The sequence below is a fragment of the Mizuhopecten yessoensis genome, unplaced genomic scaffold (assembly GCF_002113885.1).
Source record: "Mizuhopecten yessoensis strain PY_sf001 unplaced genomic scaffold, ASM211388v2 scaffold10659, whole genome shotgun sequence".
Classification (NCBI taxonomy): Eukaryota; Metazoa; Mollusca; class Bivalvia; order Pectinida; family Pectinidae; genus Mizuhopecten; species Mizuhopecten yessoensis.
The window spans coordinates 263642-278736 of NW_018408657.1; the positions used below are offsets into that span (position 1 = coordinate 263642).

At 38.3% G+C, this 15095-nt stretch overlaps 1 protein-coding gene across 2 annotated transcripts in view; it reads left to right on the forward strand.

Annotated features, from left to right (window-relative positions):
• The window catches only part of LOC110461765 (beta-secretase 1-like), a 37596-nt gene extending 28699 nt beyond the window's left edge, over positions 1-8897 (forward strand). For both annotated transcript variants that reach the window (XM_021515400.1, XM_021515402.1), the window contains 5 exons: positions 1702-1803; positions 3410-3562; positions 5044-5128; positions 5718-5864; positions 8497-8897. In XM_021515400.1, coding sequence (XP_021371075.1) covers positions 1702-1803; positions 3410-3562; positions 5044-5128; positions 5718-5864; positions 8497-8702 — 693 coding nt within the window. In that variant the 3' untranslated portion in view covers positions 8703-8897. The remainder of the gene's footprint in view (positions 1-1701; positions 1804-3409; positions 3563-5043; positions 5129-5717; positions 5865-8496) is intronic.
• The last annotated feature ends 6198 nt before the right edge of the window (positions 8898-15095 follow it).

Genomic DNA, 15095 nt, shown 5'->3' on the forward strand with positions numbered 1-15095 from the left:
AAAACATAACTGTGTATGTTTGTTTACAGTATAATATTGGTAGGACGGTCATTGACAGTGAGACTATTAATCAGTCTAGGCCCTAATTAAAACATAACTGTGTATGTTTGTTTACAGTATAATATTGGTAGGACGGTCATTGACAGTGAGACTATTAATCAGTCTAGGCCCTAATTAAAACATAACTGTGTATGTTTGTTTACAGTATAATATTGGTAGGACGGTCATTGACAGTGAGACTATTAATCAGTCTAGGCCCTAATTAAAACATAACTGTGTATGTTTGTTTACAGTATAATATTGGTAGGACGGTCATTGACAGTGAGACTATTAATCAGTCTAGGCCCTAATTAAAACATAACTGTGTATGTTTGTTTACAGTATAATATTGGTAGGACGGTCATTGACAGTGAGACTATTAATCAGTCTAGGCCCTAATTAAAACATAACTGTGTATGTTTGTTTACAGTATAATATTGGTAGGACGGTCATTGACAGTGAGACTATTAATCAGTCTAGGCCCTAATTAAAACATAACTGTGTATGTTTGTTTACAGTATAATATTGGTAGGACGGTCATTGACAGTGAGACTATTAATCAGTCTAGGCCCTAATTAAAACATAACTGTGTATGTTTGTTTACAGTATAATATTGGTAGGACGGTCATTGACAGTGAGACTATTAATCAGTCTAGGCCCTAATTAAAACATAACTGTGTATGTTTGTTTACAGTATAATATTGGTAGGACGGTCATTGACAGTGAGACTATTAATCAGTCTAGGCCCTAATTAAAACATAACTGTGTATGTTTGTTTACAGTATAATATTGGTAGGACGGTCATTGACAGTGAGACTATTAATCAGTCTAGGCCCTAATTAAAACATAACTGTGTATGTTTGTTTACAGTATAATATTGGTAGGACGGTCATTGACAGTGAGACTATTAATCAGTCTAGGCCCTAATTAAAACATAACTGTGTATGTTTGTTTACAGTATAATATTGGTAGGACGGTCATTGACAGTGAGACTATTAATCAGTCTAGGCCCTAATTAAAACATAACTGTGTATGTTTGTTTACAGTATAATATTGGTAGGACGGTCATTGACAGTGAGACTATTAATCAGTCTAGGCCCTAATTAAAACATAACTGTGTATGTTTGTTTACAGTATAATATTGGTAGGACGGTCATTGACAGTGAGACTATTAATCAGTCTAGGCCCTAATTAAAACATAACTGTGTATGTTTGTTTACAGTATAATATTGGTAGGACGGTCATTGACAGTGAGACTATTAATCAGTCTAGGCCCTAATTAAAACATAACTGTGTATGTTTGTTTACAGTATAATATTGGTAGGACGGTCATTGACAGTGAGACTATTAATCAGTCTAGGCCCTAATTAAAACATAACTGTGTATGTTTGTTTACAGTATAATATTGGTAGGACGGTCATTGACAGTGAGACTATTAATCAGTCTAGGCCCTAATTAAAACATAACTGTGTATGTTTGTTTACAGTATAATATTGGTAGGACGGTCATTGACAGTGAGACTATTAATCAGTCTAGGCCCTAATTAAAACATAACTGTGTATGTTTGTTTACAGTATAATATTGGTAGGACGGTCATTGACAGTGAGACTATTAATCAGTCTAGGCCCTAATTAAAACATAACTGTGTATGTTTGTTTACAGTATAATTTTGGTAAGACAATCGTAGACAGTGGAACAACTAATCTACGCCTCCCCATCAAAGTGTTCAAAACACTGGTCACAAAAGTTAAACAACATTTACAGGTGAGTCTTGTTCATGCTGATTGTTATATTTGATAATAATAGAGATTGTGTAACCAATATTTGTATTAATAAAACAATGGTAAGATCATACCATCCTGAACTAGTACAGGGCTATACTCAACTCCTATAACATTTCTCACTTGCCTATAATTATATATAGCTACATGGGTTTTCTCTAGATACTCTGATTTCCTCCAAAATTAGGACCCCAAGCTTTTTCCATCCTCATTCCTGGCCAATGAGAGTGGTTTTGAACTGGTTTCATGAGTGTTGTTAAATAAATAATGTTTAATTGAAAATCTTACTGAGAATGACGAGATCATTTTGAAGTAGGTTAAGTGACTTACTTGACGTAGTTCCTTCTCTCCAATTGGAGAATAGGCCCATAAACAAGTCCTCTCCACAACACCCTACCTTCTGCCTTCTGTTCAGCGTCTGACCATGATGAGAAGCCTAGGTGTTTCATTTCTTTCTCTACTGTCCTACTCCAGGTTTCTTTTGGTCTTCCTTGTTTCCTTTTCCCTTCTGGTGTCCAACCAAGTGCTACACGTGCATGGCAGTTGGGCTCCATTCTCAACACATGCCCTATCCATCGCCATCTTCTTGTTTTTATGATGCCACTGATTCTGTCAGTAACTTTTTCTGGCCAGACTATTCTTAGTACCTGTCTGAGACATTTATGTAGGAAGGTGTCTAGAATTTTCTCGTTGCCTTTGGTCATTTTCCATGTTTCTGCTCCATATAAAAGCACAGATAATACATTTGAATGGTAAATATTTTACTTGGTCTTCCTGTTGATTTGATTGCTTGCCAAGATTTTTGTAAGCTAATGAAAGGCTTATCTTGCTAGTCCTAGCCTTCTTATATCTTCATCTGCACCGCCTGTTGTATTAATGGTTGCTCCAAGATATACAAACGTGTTAACATCTTCAATACGTGTCCCATGTATTCTGACTGGCCGGGTGTTGTTGGCAAGTTTTGTCTTGGCGGTGTTGACATTCAAGCCCTTTGTTTTTGAGTAGTTGTTTAGCAAGCTGGTCTTCTGCTGAATCTGTTCTCTGTTGCTGGATAGTAGTGCTATGTCATCCACATAGTTTAGTTCTTCTAGTTTAGTTCTTGGGTTCCATCGGATGCCAGCTGTGTTGTTGCTATTAGTTGTTGCTCTCATTATCCAGTCGATAACTAGTAGGAACAAGAATCCTGACATGTTACAGCCCTGCTTTACTCCCGACTTCAGTAGGTTAATTAGGCCACTGGAAACTTTGATATAGCTTTAATTCATTATAATGGTCAATAGTCATGGGAAATATCCTTGTCAGTTATATAGGTACTACATTGTGTTTGTCTATTTAACCATAACATGTCTAACCTTTTAATGTATGATCTTTATGTAATGAGTTTTAAAATTGAAAATTCGGCATTTCAAACAACCAAATTTTGAAGAAGAAAAATTGCATCTGAAATCAATTAATTATGTTCTGGTTGTATAAGTTAGAAAGCTATAATATTAACACATTGTTCTAATTGTAAACTGCTTTGTCCTGTAAAGTGTTCTCAATAAGAGTATCCTAGTTGGTTGTACAGACTTTTCATTGTCTTCTGTCAGATGTCCGGGACACTGCCGAGAGAAAACTTCTGGGAAGGCGTCGACCATATTTGTTGGGAAGAGGGTAAAATTCCATACAACGACTTTCCAACCATAACAATTTCATTTCCCCGAACCAAAAACTCCTCTTTTGATCTCGTTGTTTCTCCACAGGTAAGTCTCTAACATCAAATACAACAGCTGCTATATATTAATTGAACACAAAATCAAATTTTCAGGTATTATACATAAACAAATACTTTATGTCTCATAGGGTTCTTAATCTATTACTTAGGCTGCTAGGCTAGTGGATGTGATCTATTGATCTGGACACAGGCTGCTAGGCTAGTGGATGGGATCTATTGATCTGGACACAGACTGCTTGCTATGCTAGTGGATGTGATCTATTGATCTGGACGCAGACTGCTTGCTAGGCTAGTGGATGTGATCTATTGATCTGGACACAGACTGCTAGGCTAGTGGGTGTGATCTATTGATCTGGACACAGGCTGCTAGGCTAGTGGATGTGGACAGCTCTATTGATCTGGGCACATGCTGCTAGGCTAGTGAATGTGATCTATTGATCTGGTCACATGCTGCTAGGCTAGTGGAGGTGATCTATTGATCTGGACAAAGGCTGCTAGGCTAGTGGATGTGGAAAGCTCTATTGATCTGGACACATGCTGCTAGGATAGTGGATGTGATCTATTGACCTGGACACAGGCTGCTAGGCTAGAGGATGTGAAGAGATCTATTGATCTGGACACAGGCTTCTAGGCTAGTGGATGTGATCTTTTGATCTGGACACAGACTGGTTGCTAGGCTAGTGGATGTGGATAGGTCTATTGATCTGGACACACAGTCTGCTAGGCTAGTGGATGTGATCTGTTGATCTGGACACAGGCTGGTAGGCTAGTGGATGTGGAGAGCTCTATTGATCTGGACACACAGTCTGCTAGGCTAGTGGATGTTAAGAGCTCTATTGATCTGGACACAGGCTGCTAGGCTAGTGGATGTGGACAGCTCTATTGATCTGGACACATGCTGCTAGGCTAGTGGATGTGATCTATTGATCTGGACACAGGCTGCTAGGCTAGTGGATGTGAAGAGTTCTATTGATCTGGACGCAGTTTGCCACAGTTTAAGATGATAACTGAAGAATAAGCTTACTGATTTAAGGGGCAATCAGAAGTCAAGGTCATATTGCTAAAATTAGAATTTTGCTTCTCTGAATGATAACGTAAAACTTACTGTCATACAAAGTTCAAACTTGGTTTAGGGGTAGCCCTAGGATACACGCCACTGGTCTTTAGTGTAACTTGTAAATGGATGATTGTACAATGTCTGTATTTCCTATGTGCATAATGGGTAGCATTGTTGTAAAACAGATTAAACACAGATTTTATTTTTTTTTTGGTGGGGGGGGGGGGGGGGGGGGACTACCCCTGCACTGCAGGCTTACTTGTCTAATTTGAAATCAATCACTGTTCTATCAAGTACATGGTATGCTGTGTTTTATATAGAACAGATTCTTTTAATAGTACCAGTGATACTTGAACTTCATGGTTGACAAAGACGGTATTCTGACAACTGAAATGGAAGTGGATGAGTTTTTGTGGGAATAATTAACACAGATAAAGAGATTTTTTTTCCAGCAATACATTCGACCAGTGGGTGAAGACAATGATGACACAGCTGGGGTTGACTGTTTCAAATTTGCAGTTGCATCGTCTACATCAGGTAACTGTAATGATTAGGAATGAATGGGGTTTAAATCTCTTGAAATAGGTCAATATTAGTAGGCATTTACTTTTAACAATGTATACAGGTGTACTATGAACACAAACAAAGTTTGGGCTATAGTATTGTGACATTGTTGTACCAATTATAAAAAAAGGATGTTTACGAATTATCATTTCAATCCGTACATAATATACAGTATAAGTTTGAACAGAACAAAATCAGTTTATAATTAACATTCTTCTCTCTGATTGGTGGACGGTTTCTGCACAAGAACTGGATCAGATATGACTGGATTCTTATATTCTCAGTCAATATATATTTAGAACATTGGTCAGAGGGTTTGGCATGCTAATGACATATCTGGGTTTGAAGGAAACGTTGTCAACATTGATATCAACTCTCAGAAATATCTATGATATCAATGGTTTAAGATGAATCAGTTATGAGGGAAGCTATTCTAATTTCTTTCTTTATTGTTTGAAATATGGGGGAAAAGGCAATTCCTACACAAATAAAGATGTTTAAATGTATTAAAGGATATAAGTTTTCCTTTAATGAGTCAAGTCTCTCACCACCAACACCATAGGTACTGTGCTAGGCGCTGTGGTGATGGAGGGTTTCTATGTCGTGTTTGACCGTGCCCACAAAAGAATTGGGTTTGGGGAGTCTACCTGTCCTCCTCGGGATCACACTGCTGTTACGTCTAATATTAAAGGACCAAACGTGTATACAGGTAAGTCTATCTGACCGAAGCATCATAAGTAATAGGGTTTAATACAATGGTTATCCTATAAGACACTGATTGGCCCAAGCTTCCTACATCAAGTCAAGGATCAATTTGATATATAAATGATAGTCAAATTATAACATATTGATCATATATAGATATGATGCTTGTACATTCATTATTCAAAAACAAACGCCCTTCCTTGTTGTGGTGTCATTTTTATACGCCCATCAGATTTGACGGAAATATTATGGTACGGCCGGCGTAAACTTTTGTTTGTCCGGCAATCTCCTCCTACATTTTTATCTTTGAAACTTGATATACATTATAATCAGGATATGAAGTTGTGTCTCCCTTAAAAGAATTTTGATTCGACAATTTTTGCAAAGGTTATTGCCCTTTGTTTATTAGCTCACTGGGACCAAAGGACCAAGGTGAGCTTATGCCATACCGTGGCGTCCGTCCGTCCGTCCGTCCGCCAAAAATTTCTTTAAACGACTTCTTCTTCTTAACCACTTATTGGAATTTAACTAAATTTGACTGGAAGCATCCCTAGGTGGTGGGGATTCAAAATTGTACGAATGATGGGGCTGACCCCCCAGGGGGCTGAGGGGCGGGGCAATAAGGGGGCAATTTGGCTATATTGCTTTAAGCGACATCTTCTCTGGAACTAAGAGATGGATATTAACCATATTTGACTGGAAGCATCCCTAGGTGGTGGGGTTTCATAATTGTACAAATGGTGGGGCTGACCCCCCAGGGGGCTGAGGGCTGGGCTAAAAGGGGGCTTTTTGGCTATATTGCTATAAACGACTTCTTCCGTAAAACTATACCATGGATATTGATCATATTTGGTCGGAAGCATTCATGGGAGGCAGGGATTTAAAATTGTACAATTGGTGGGGCTGACCCCCCGGGCTAAGGGGTGGGGCCAATTTTTTTTTTTACTTGGAAATGGTTGAGATCTCCACCATATAACCATATATACAATTGCTGAGTATAACGAGAGGACTGCACATTTGCTTCCAGGATGGCTCAAGGGTCTGGCCCCACCCTTGGAGACTTAACCCCTGGGTCATAACATTTGTAACGGTTAAGATCCCCACCCCAAAACTATATATACAATTGTTGGGCATAAAGAGACAAATGCAGCCATGATATTAGAATTGACCCCAGGGTCTGCCCAAAGCTTTCAGACATAAACCCTGGGTCATAACTTTGAAACGGTTGAGATCCCCACCCCATAACCATACATAAAATTGCTGGGCGTAAAAAATCAAATACAGATATGCTACAAGGATTGGCCTTGAGGTCTGGCATATTCCCTGGGATCGCATTTGGAGAATATTTTGCCATGATTGCTTAGATATCCGGGTGAGTTATACAGGCCCTCTGGGCCTCTTGTTTCAGTATTTGATTTTTTGTCCAGAGGTTTTCTCCTACATTTTTTATAGCATGTCAGCTAACCACTCTTAGAATAAGGAAGATCTTATTTCAATGTAAGAAAGTATATAACACTATATGGCATTCACAGGGCGTATATTGTTCCGCCCCGCGGTACTCTTGTTTATATCTAAGTTTGTCCACGGCATAACTTCTAAACGGTAAAAGATATCTAAATCAAACTTGAAATATACCTGCATCACCCACAGAAGGTGTGCAGTGCACTGGAAATACGTCTCGTGCGTGCTTCACTATATACAGGGGGTGTGATATCACTCCAAGGGGTGTGATATCACCCGGGCTGATATTAACTTGTGGAAATTTTAGACTTATCACATATACAAAAAGGGTGTTATTATCAGTAAACATATGATAAAACACTATATGGCATTCACAGGGCGTATATTGTTCCGCCCCGCAGTACTCATTCTGACAAATACTATTGTTGCATCACTATTAACTTCTACAAACCTTCATTCAATTTCTTTTCTGTTCTTTTCCTTTATCTATCATATTTTCCATAACTTTCTTTACATGATTATTTTGTCGAAGACTTAGTAGAGACTAGAACAAGAATATAAAGCCATTTCAGTCAATCAATCCGACAGTATATAATTAGCTACATAATGTACTTACCGGTACATCTATAACATGGTTACATTAAGAGACCAGCCAAGAGAAGGCCTATCAGGGGTTTGTTGATTAAAAGAATCTTCCCCTACCTTGAGGGTGTGGCAGAAAAATCTCTAGCCCGAGGGGTGATGTTGTTTGTCCAACCCGAGGGTTGGAGATTACTCTGTCAAGGATTACCCTCAAGGTAGGGGATGATTATTTTTTCTCTCATCCTATTATTTCAGTCACAACTCCACCGACAGTAGTCTGTTTGTAACCAAAAACACATGTGGGGTATGAATATCATCATTCTATTTTGATGACGTCACAATTACTGGTGACGCATTTTAATGACGTCACAATTGAACACTTGCTTATTTGCATGAGGCTATCCCCCCCTAGGAGATGACAAGCTGATCTTTCCCGGCTAAAACGGGAGACACACCTGTGAAGGATGGGAGGCAGAGATGTCTCCTAAAACAATATTAATATGTAGTGAACTGCTTTGTCAAGTTGGTTTTAAATCCAGCAGATTTTACTGTAATATCAGTTATAACCTTGTAAATATGTTTGGTGTTGCTAGGTAACGCTACAGACTGTGCCTACTTTAAGCCGGATGCCGAGGCGGCGACCCTCACCCTGGTGGCCTATGTCATGGCCGGTATCTGCTGTGCCTGCCTTATTCCACTTATTGTAATGGTGATCCATTGGAACTGTCGGCGCTGGAACTGTCACAAACTTAAACGTCAGAACTCGGACTCTAACGACTTAATGGGCGACACAAGCTAACAAACACTACTCAGCATTATGTAAGGGTTGGTGGGGATGTGTGAGAACCTCGGCGACAGATTTAACACACTAATGTTGACACTGGTGCATTTGTATTCATAGTTTTGGACAAGATTTCACCAACTTCTCTTGACACTCTCACACAACTAAGGAAATTGATCATTACACACGAAGTGGATCAATAATGAAGACAAATGTCCAAAATAACAAAGTTCAAATATTGCAGAAGTGGAAATTTTTGTTTTATGGGAATAGCTACCTTTTTAGCTTTGAGTAAATTCGCACAAAAATATTCACATCCAATGTAGATATATAGAGTATATAGATCTCAGGACCGGTGCCAACATGAACATTTCCACACTGCCAACAGTTTTAAGAGTTGCAGCACTGCTGTCATATCTCACAGTATACTGCTGTCATATCTCTCAGTATACTGCTGTCATATCTCTCAGTATACTGCTGTCATATCTCTCAGTATACTGTTATCATATCTCTCAGTATACTGCTGTCATATATCTCAGTATACTGTTGTCATATCTCACAGTATACTGCTATCATATCTCACAGTATACTGCTGACATATCTCACAGTATACTGCTGTCATATCTCTCAGTATACTGTTGTCATATACTGTGAGATATGACAGCGGTATACTGTGAGATATGACAGAAGTATACTGAGAGATATGACAGCAGTATGCTGTGAGATATGACAACAGTATATTGAGATATATGACAGCAGTATACTGTTGTCATATCTATCAGTATACTGCTGTCATATCTCTAAGTATACTGCTGTCATATCTCTAAGTATACTGCTGTCATATCTCTTAGTATACTGCTGTCATATCTCTAAGTATACTGCTGTCATATCTCTTAGTATACTGCTGTCATATATCTCAGTATTCTGTTGTCATATCCCTCAGTATACTGCTGTCATATCTGACAGTATACTGCTGTCATATCCCACAGTATACTGCTGTCATATCCCACAGTATACTGCTGTCATATCCCACAGTATACTGCTGTCATATCTGACAGTATACTGCTGTCATATCTCTAAGTATACTGCTGTCATATCTCTAAGTATACTGCTGTCATATCTCTTAGTATACTGCTGTCATATCTCTAAGTATACTGCTGTCATATCTCTAAGTATACTGCTGTCATATCTCTTAGTATACTGCTGTCATATCTCTAAGTATACTGCTGTCATATCTCCCAGTATACTGCTGTCATATCTGACAGTATACTGCTGTCATATCTGACGGTATACTGCTGTCATATCTCACCGTATACTGTTGTCATATCTCTCAGTATACTGCTGTCATATATCTCAGTACTGTAGGTTTCCATGAAGCAGACGGGTCAGGGTCATGATTCTATTGACAAAAAAGCTATTATTTCTGCTACATAAATTATTCGATTGCCACAAATTTTTCACTTTGTCCAATAAAAAGATATGTTAAAAACAGAATAAGATTGAATCTGCGCTGATTGTCAGTCGAGTTGTGTGCTCTCTCTGAAATAAGATTGAATCTGCGCTGATTGTCAGTCGAGTTGTGTGCTAGTTTATGTTGCCGGTTTTAACAAATGGTTGTGTGCTCTCTCTGAAATAAGATTGAATATGGAACTAACTACGACAGCATAGTTTGTTTTTGTGGGAAAATTTCAACGTTTTTTTTTCAGAATATTTTACACTTGTAATTTGAAAACTGTTAGTTGTAAATATATGAAGTCTTTTATCAAACTTTTAAATAATCACTTTATACTCCATTGTGGTTAATTAGAATTGATCTCACTCTCATTAGTGAAAAGTATCGTACAAGTACATCACACATGGATACATGTCACTAAGGCTATAACTCGAGTGAAATATATCCATTTGTGCGATAAACGAGTACAATCTGTGATGTCAGATCACCACAAATGATTTTATTACAAACCTTCAAGTGTTCTTACATGTGTAGGATTTTTTTGAAGTTCTAATCAAATCCTGTTCTTCCCCTAAACTTTAACCAAACAACAATGACAAACAAAAATGACATCAAGGATGACTTTACGACATCATGTTACAACAGATTAAAAGTTTTGGGAAAATGTTCAGAACCAGTTATTGTTTCAATTTTTCAATTTGGTCAGTGGATAATAACAAATGTGTTCCAGCCAAAAGGAGTTCTAACCACTGGAGTTATACAAAATCTTGTTTCGCTATGGTAAGATCAGACTGATCAGGTATGTAATGATTATGGTTACCAACTCATTCACTGAGAAATCGTTGTCTTTTCTAATACACCAACATACCCTGCCTCCTACACAAACACGCTAGCATGCATACACAACAACCATGGAGCTGATGTCCTTAAATGACCTCAGCTGTTGATAGAACGTTAAACAAATTAAACCAAACCATCTAACCATGAAATCTTACTGGAACAATCAGATGTGATAATTTACTTGATGAATGTTGAGTCTAACAATGTTTTAGCGAGACTTAATACTAGGTATTCTCCCAACATGGTATTAGATGGGGCTTCTCACCTGTAAAATTCTTATATCAACAAGCTTATACTTAGCATTAGGAATACCGGTTGCATCAGTGCTGAGGTTCAAGTCTGACCAGACTTTCTGTAGAATGCCTCCTCTATATTTCAAAACATTTACCCTATATTCACCACTTACATAACATCTGTAAGTCAATGTCACCCTGTCTCCATGTAATACCAGAGAATGTCTACATGTACCAGTAATACCAGAGACTGTCTCCCTGTCTATGTTTAGTACCAGAGAATGTCTCCCTGTCTATGTGTAGTACCAGAGAATGTCTCCCTGTCTATGTGTAGTACCAGAGAATGTCTCCCTGTCTATGTGTAGTACCAGAGACTGTCTCCCTGTCTATGTGTAGTACCAGAGACTGTCTCCCTGTCTACACGTATTACCAGAGAATGTCTACATGTAGTACCTAGTACCTATAAGTTATTAGTGTAATATAAAGTGTACAGTAGGTTTTGTGAAAACAACTTCTGTGAGAATTCTATGATTGTGAAAGTTTTAACAGTAGATGTTGAATGTGACTCAGTGTGACCGGTGTGAGAGAGATTGTTACTTTGTCGTATGATAAAGATGATGAGTATAATGTTAATTATGTGCATACATGTTTATGAATATTTATTTTGCTTTATCAACTTTCTGGTAGATGTAGATTGGTGCTGGCATCAAACTCCAGTTTCTCATTAGTTTTACTGGTTTATCAATTATATTTTAGCACTGTAAGTCACAAAGGCTTTTAAAAAGGTTTAACTCACAAGGACTTGTAATGTAGACAATGATACAGTGACAGAAATCTACCCGGTAATAGCAAATACAAAGTACTGTGTTTTACATTTCTTATCAATGAACATCATATGTAACCTTTGAGACTTTTTATCGTAGTTTAAAATGAAGATCTTATTTTATGTTGAAAACAGCAATTATTGAGCAACAGATCAACTTATAACAAAGGGTTAGTGGCATTATACTTTGGTATGTTATATAGACCAGCTTATTTTTTTCTGATAAATATTTATGCTAAGTTTGAGGGCTGGCTGGGTCAAAGTTAACATAGGCTATAATAGATAAAACAATTGAATCTTAAGCTTCATAAGCGCAGGGATCCTGATACTTGGCCAGTAGGTACATTTGTTTGAATGTTTTAAACTTCCTTATATAAATGACCTTGGCCTAATTTCAATGTCACAGGGGATAGATATGTTAATCCTTTATACAGCATTACCTAACATCACGAGGGTTTGAGGCAGGGTAATATGTAGACCAGGAGTTCAAACGTTTTTATTAGCCCTTATGTTACACCTTGGAATTGTTTGAGACATGCTAATAAATCTACACAGCCATGCTGCAAGGAATAGCCCTGGATCTGGCTCTATCCCTATGAAGCACCCTAGGCCTTGGGACCAGAAAGACAGAGACTAAAATTCGGAAATATTGGTCTTTTTACTTTAAATGAGAATCTTTCGTCATGATTGCTTAGATAGGTGAGTGGTAATCCCTGTAGGCCTCTTGGGTTACAGCAGTAACGCTACGTAAATGAAAATCATATTAAAAAATAAGGGATATTTAATGTAAGAAAATGTGAAGGTTTCACATAACAGCTTTAATGAAATAAAGTTAACATCACCTTAACATGTACATCATTGTTTTTTATGTGAATGAACAAACATTTTTGTCATCTGGTAGAAACACTCTAATTCTAATGAAATCCATCAGCAGACAGATCGTTACTGGACCATGGTGTAGCGTTTCTCCAAATCCATCACAGTCATGTTAGGACTGAGAAGTTGAAGGTCGTTGGGGGAGTTCGCTTGCTGGCTCTACTAAGACTATCTTTTCACCTGGAACCTTAATTCTTACATTGATGATAACCAACGGGGTGGTGAGAGGCGCACGAGGTTCAGAAAATATAGACAATATCTTAGCCACTCAGAATCAGTGATACTTATCTTACACTAGAACTGTCTAACAAAATACAATGGACTTATCTATTACTAGAACTGTCTAACAAAATACAATGGACTTATCTATTACTAGAACTGGCTAACACAATACAAGGGACTTATCTATTACTAGAACTGGCTAACACAATACAAGGGACTTATCTATTACTAGAACTGGCTAACACAATACAAGGGACCTATCTATTACTAGAACTGGCTAACAAAATACAATGGAATTATCTATTACTAGAACTGGCTAACACAATACAAGGGACTTATCTATTACTAGAACTGGCTAACACAATACAAGGGACTTATCTATTACTAGAACTGGCTAACACAATACAAGGGACTTATCTATTACTAGAACTGGCTAACACAATACAATGGACTTATCTATTAGAACTGGCTAACACAATACAATGGACTTATCTATTAGAACTGGCTAACACAATACAATGGAAATATCTTCCTCTAGGACTAGTTAACCAAATGCAAGGATTTGATCAGCTTATAGAGTGGGTCTTTTGTACCATGTATGGTTAGGCTAAAAACTGGTTCAGGTTCCCTGACCAACCCTCGTTTTTACCTCAACCCTAATAATTGTATCCCACTCGAAAGTGCCTTTATGACCCCAGTAGGTTTGTCAAGCTTTGCCAAAGTGACGGATCAAATCCAGGTCTATCATGTTTGCAAAATATCATGAGAAATGAGAAAAAGCATCACAGCCATCGCCTGTCCAGCATTGTTATCAGGTACAGTTTTGCCCAACTTCATGGGACACCGGGAAAATGGACAAAGTCGATTTAAGAAAACAAAAACACGGACGGTCCAGGTTCGAAATTCCTTGACCTCATGTAAGGTATTACTATCTATATCCATCTCTCGTACTGTAGGGATTTGAACAAATGATCAACATATAAATCACACCTCCGACTCCAGTGTTGGGATAATTATTTCAGCGGATGCAAAAACAATAAAAATAACCAAAAATATAAAAGCAAAACATACTTAACATGACCCAAATACAGTGTAAACTTATCTCTCCTCCTACTTTTATGTATAAGTAAACTCCCCACACCCATGTCCCAGATAAGATCGGCAAGATAATTGCCTTCAGGGGCTTAAGTTGAGATTCAGCTTTGATCAAGTGACAACTAGAATGGCTGGAATAGTAAGAAAGGGAAACAAGAGGAGTCCAGTCGGATATACATGTACCAGCCAACCGAGGGTCCGTGGGCGACCTAACACATGTACCAGCCAACCGAGGGTCCGTGGACGACCTACCTTGCGTGAATAAAGGCAGTTTCATAGGCGCAGATGAGGTTCAAACATACGATATCCAGATGTACGGTCATCAAGAAGGGAAGGGTAACATCCTAGTTTTAAGCTGAAAGTCCAAGGAGAAGAAATACCATCAACTGTAGACAATCCAGTAAAAAGCCTCGAGATATTACAAACCGTCTGGAGACGCTGACAACAAAAAGAATGTTGAGCTGGGTTGACAGAATGGGTAAATAGATTGGACAAGACTGGATTCCATGTAAAGTTGAAGACATAGATCTACCAGCAAGTCTTCTACACAGGGTAATGTTGCCAGTTATGCTATACGAGTTTCCAATGACAACGGTTTAAAAGATGGAGCGAAGAATCAAAGAACATCCTTAAAGTTAGTCTGGCGCCACTAAGGGGGTAGCGTCCATTCGTTTATACAGTCGCAAATCAGAGCTTCAGTTGTCCTTATTATCACTGCTTGAGGAGTTGAAAGTGGCGAGGAGCTGAATTGTGATGACCGTGAGAGATTCCCAGGATGAGAAAGTACGAAGAGCAGCGGTGGTTACGAGAAATGGTCAGCCAGTAACGCCATCAAGGGAGCAGAAGACATGTGACGTCATTGGCAATGT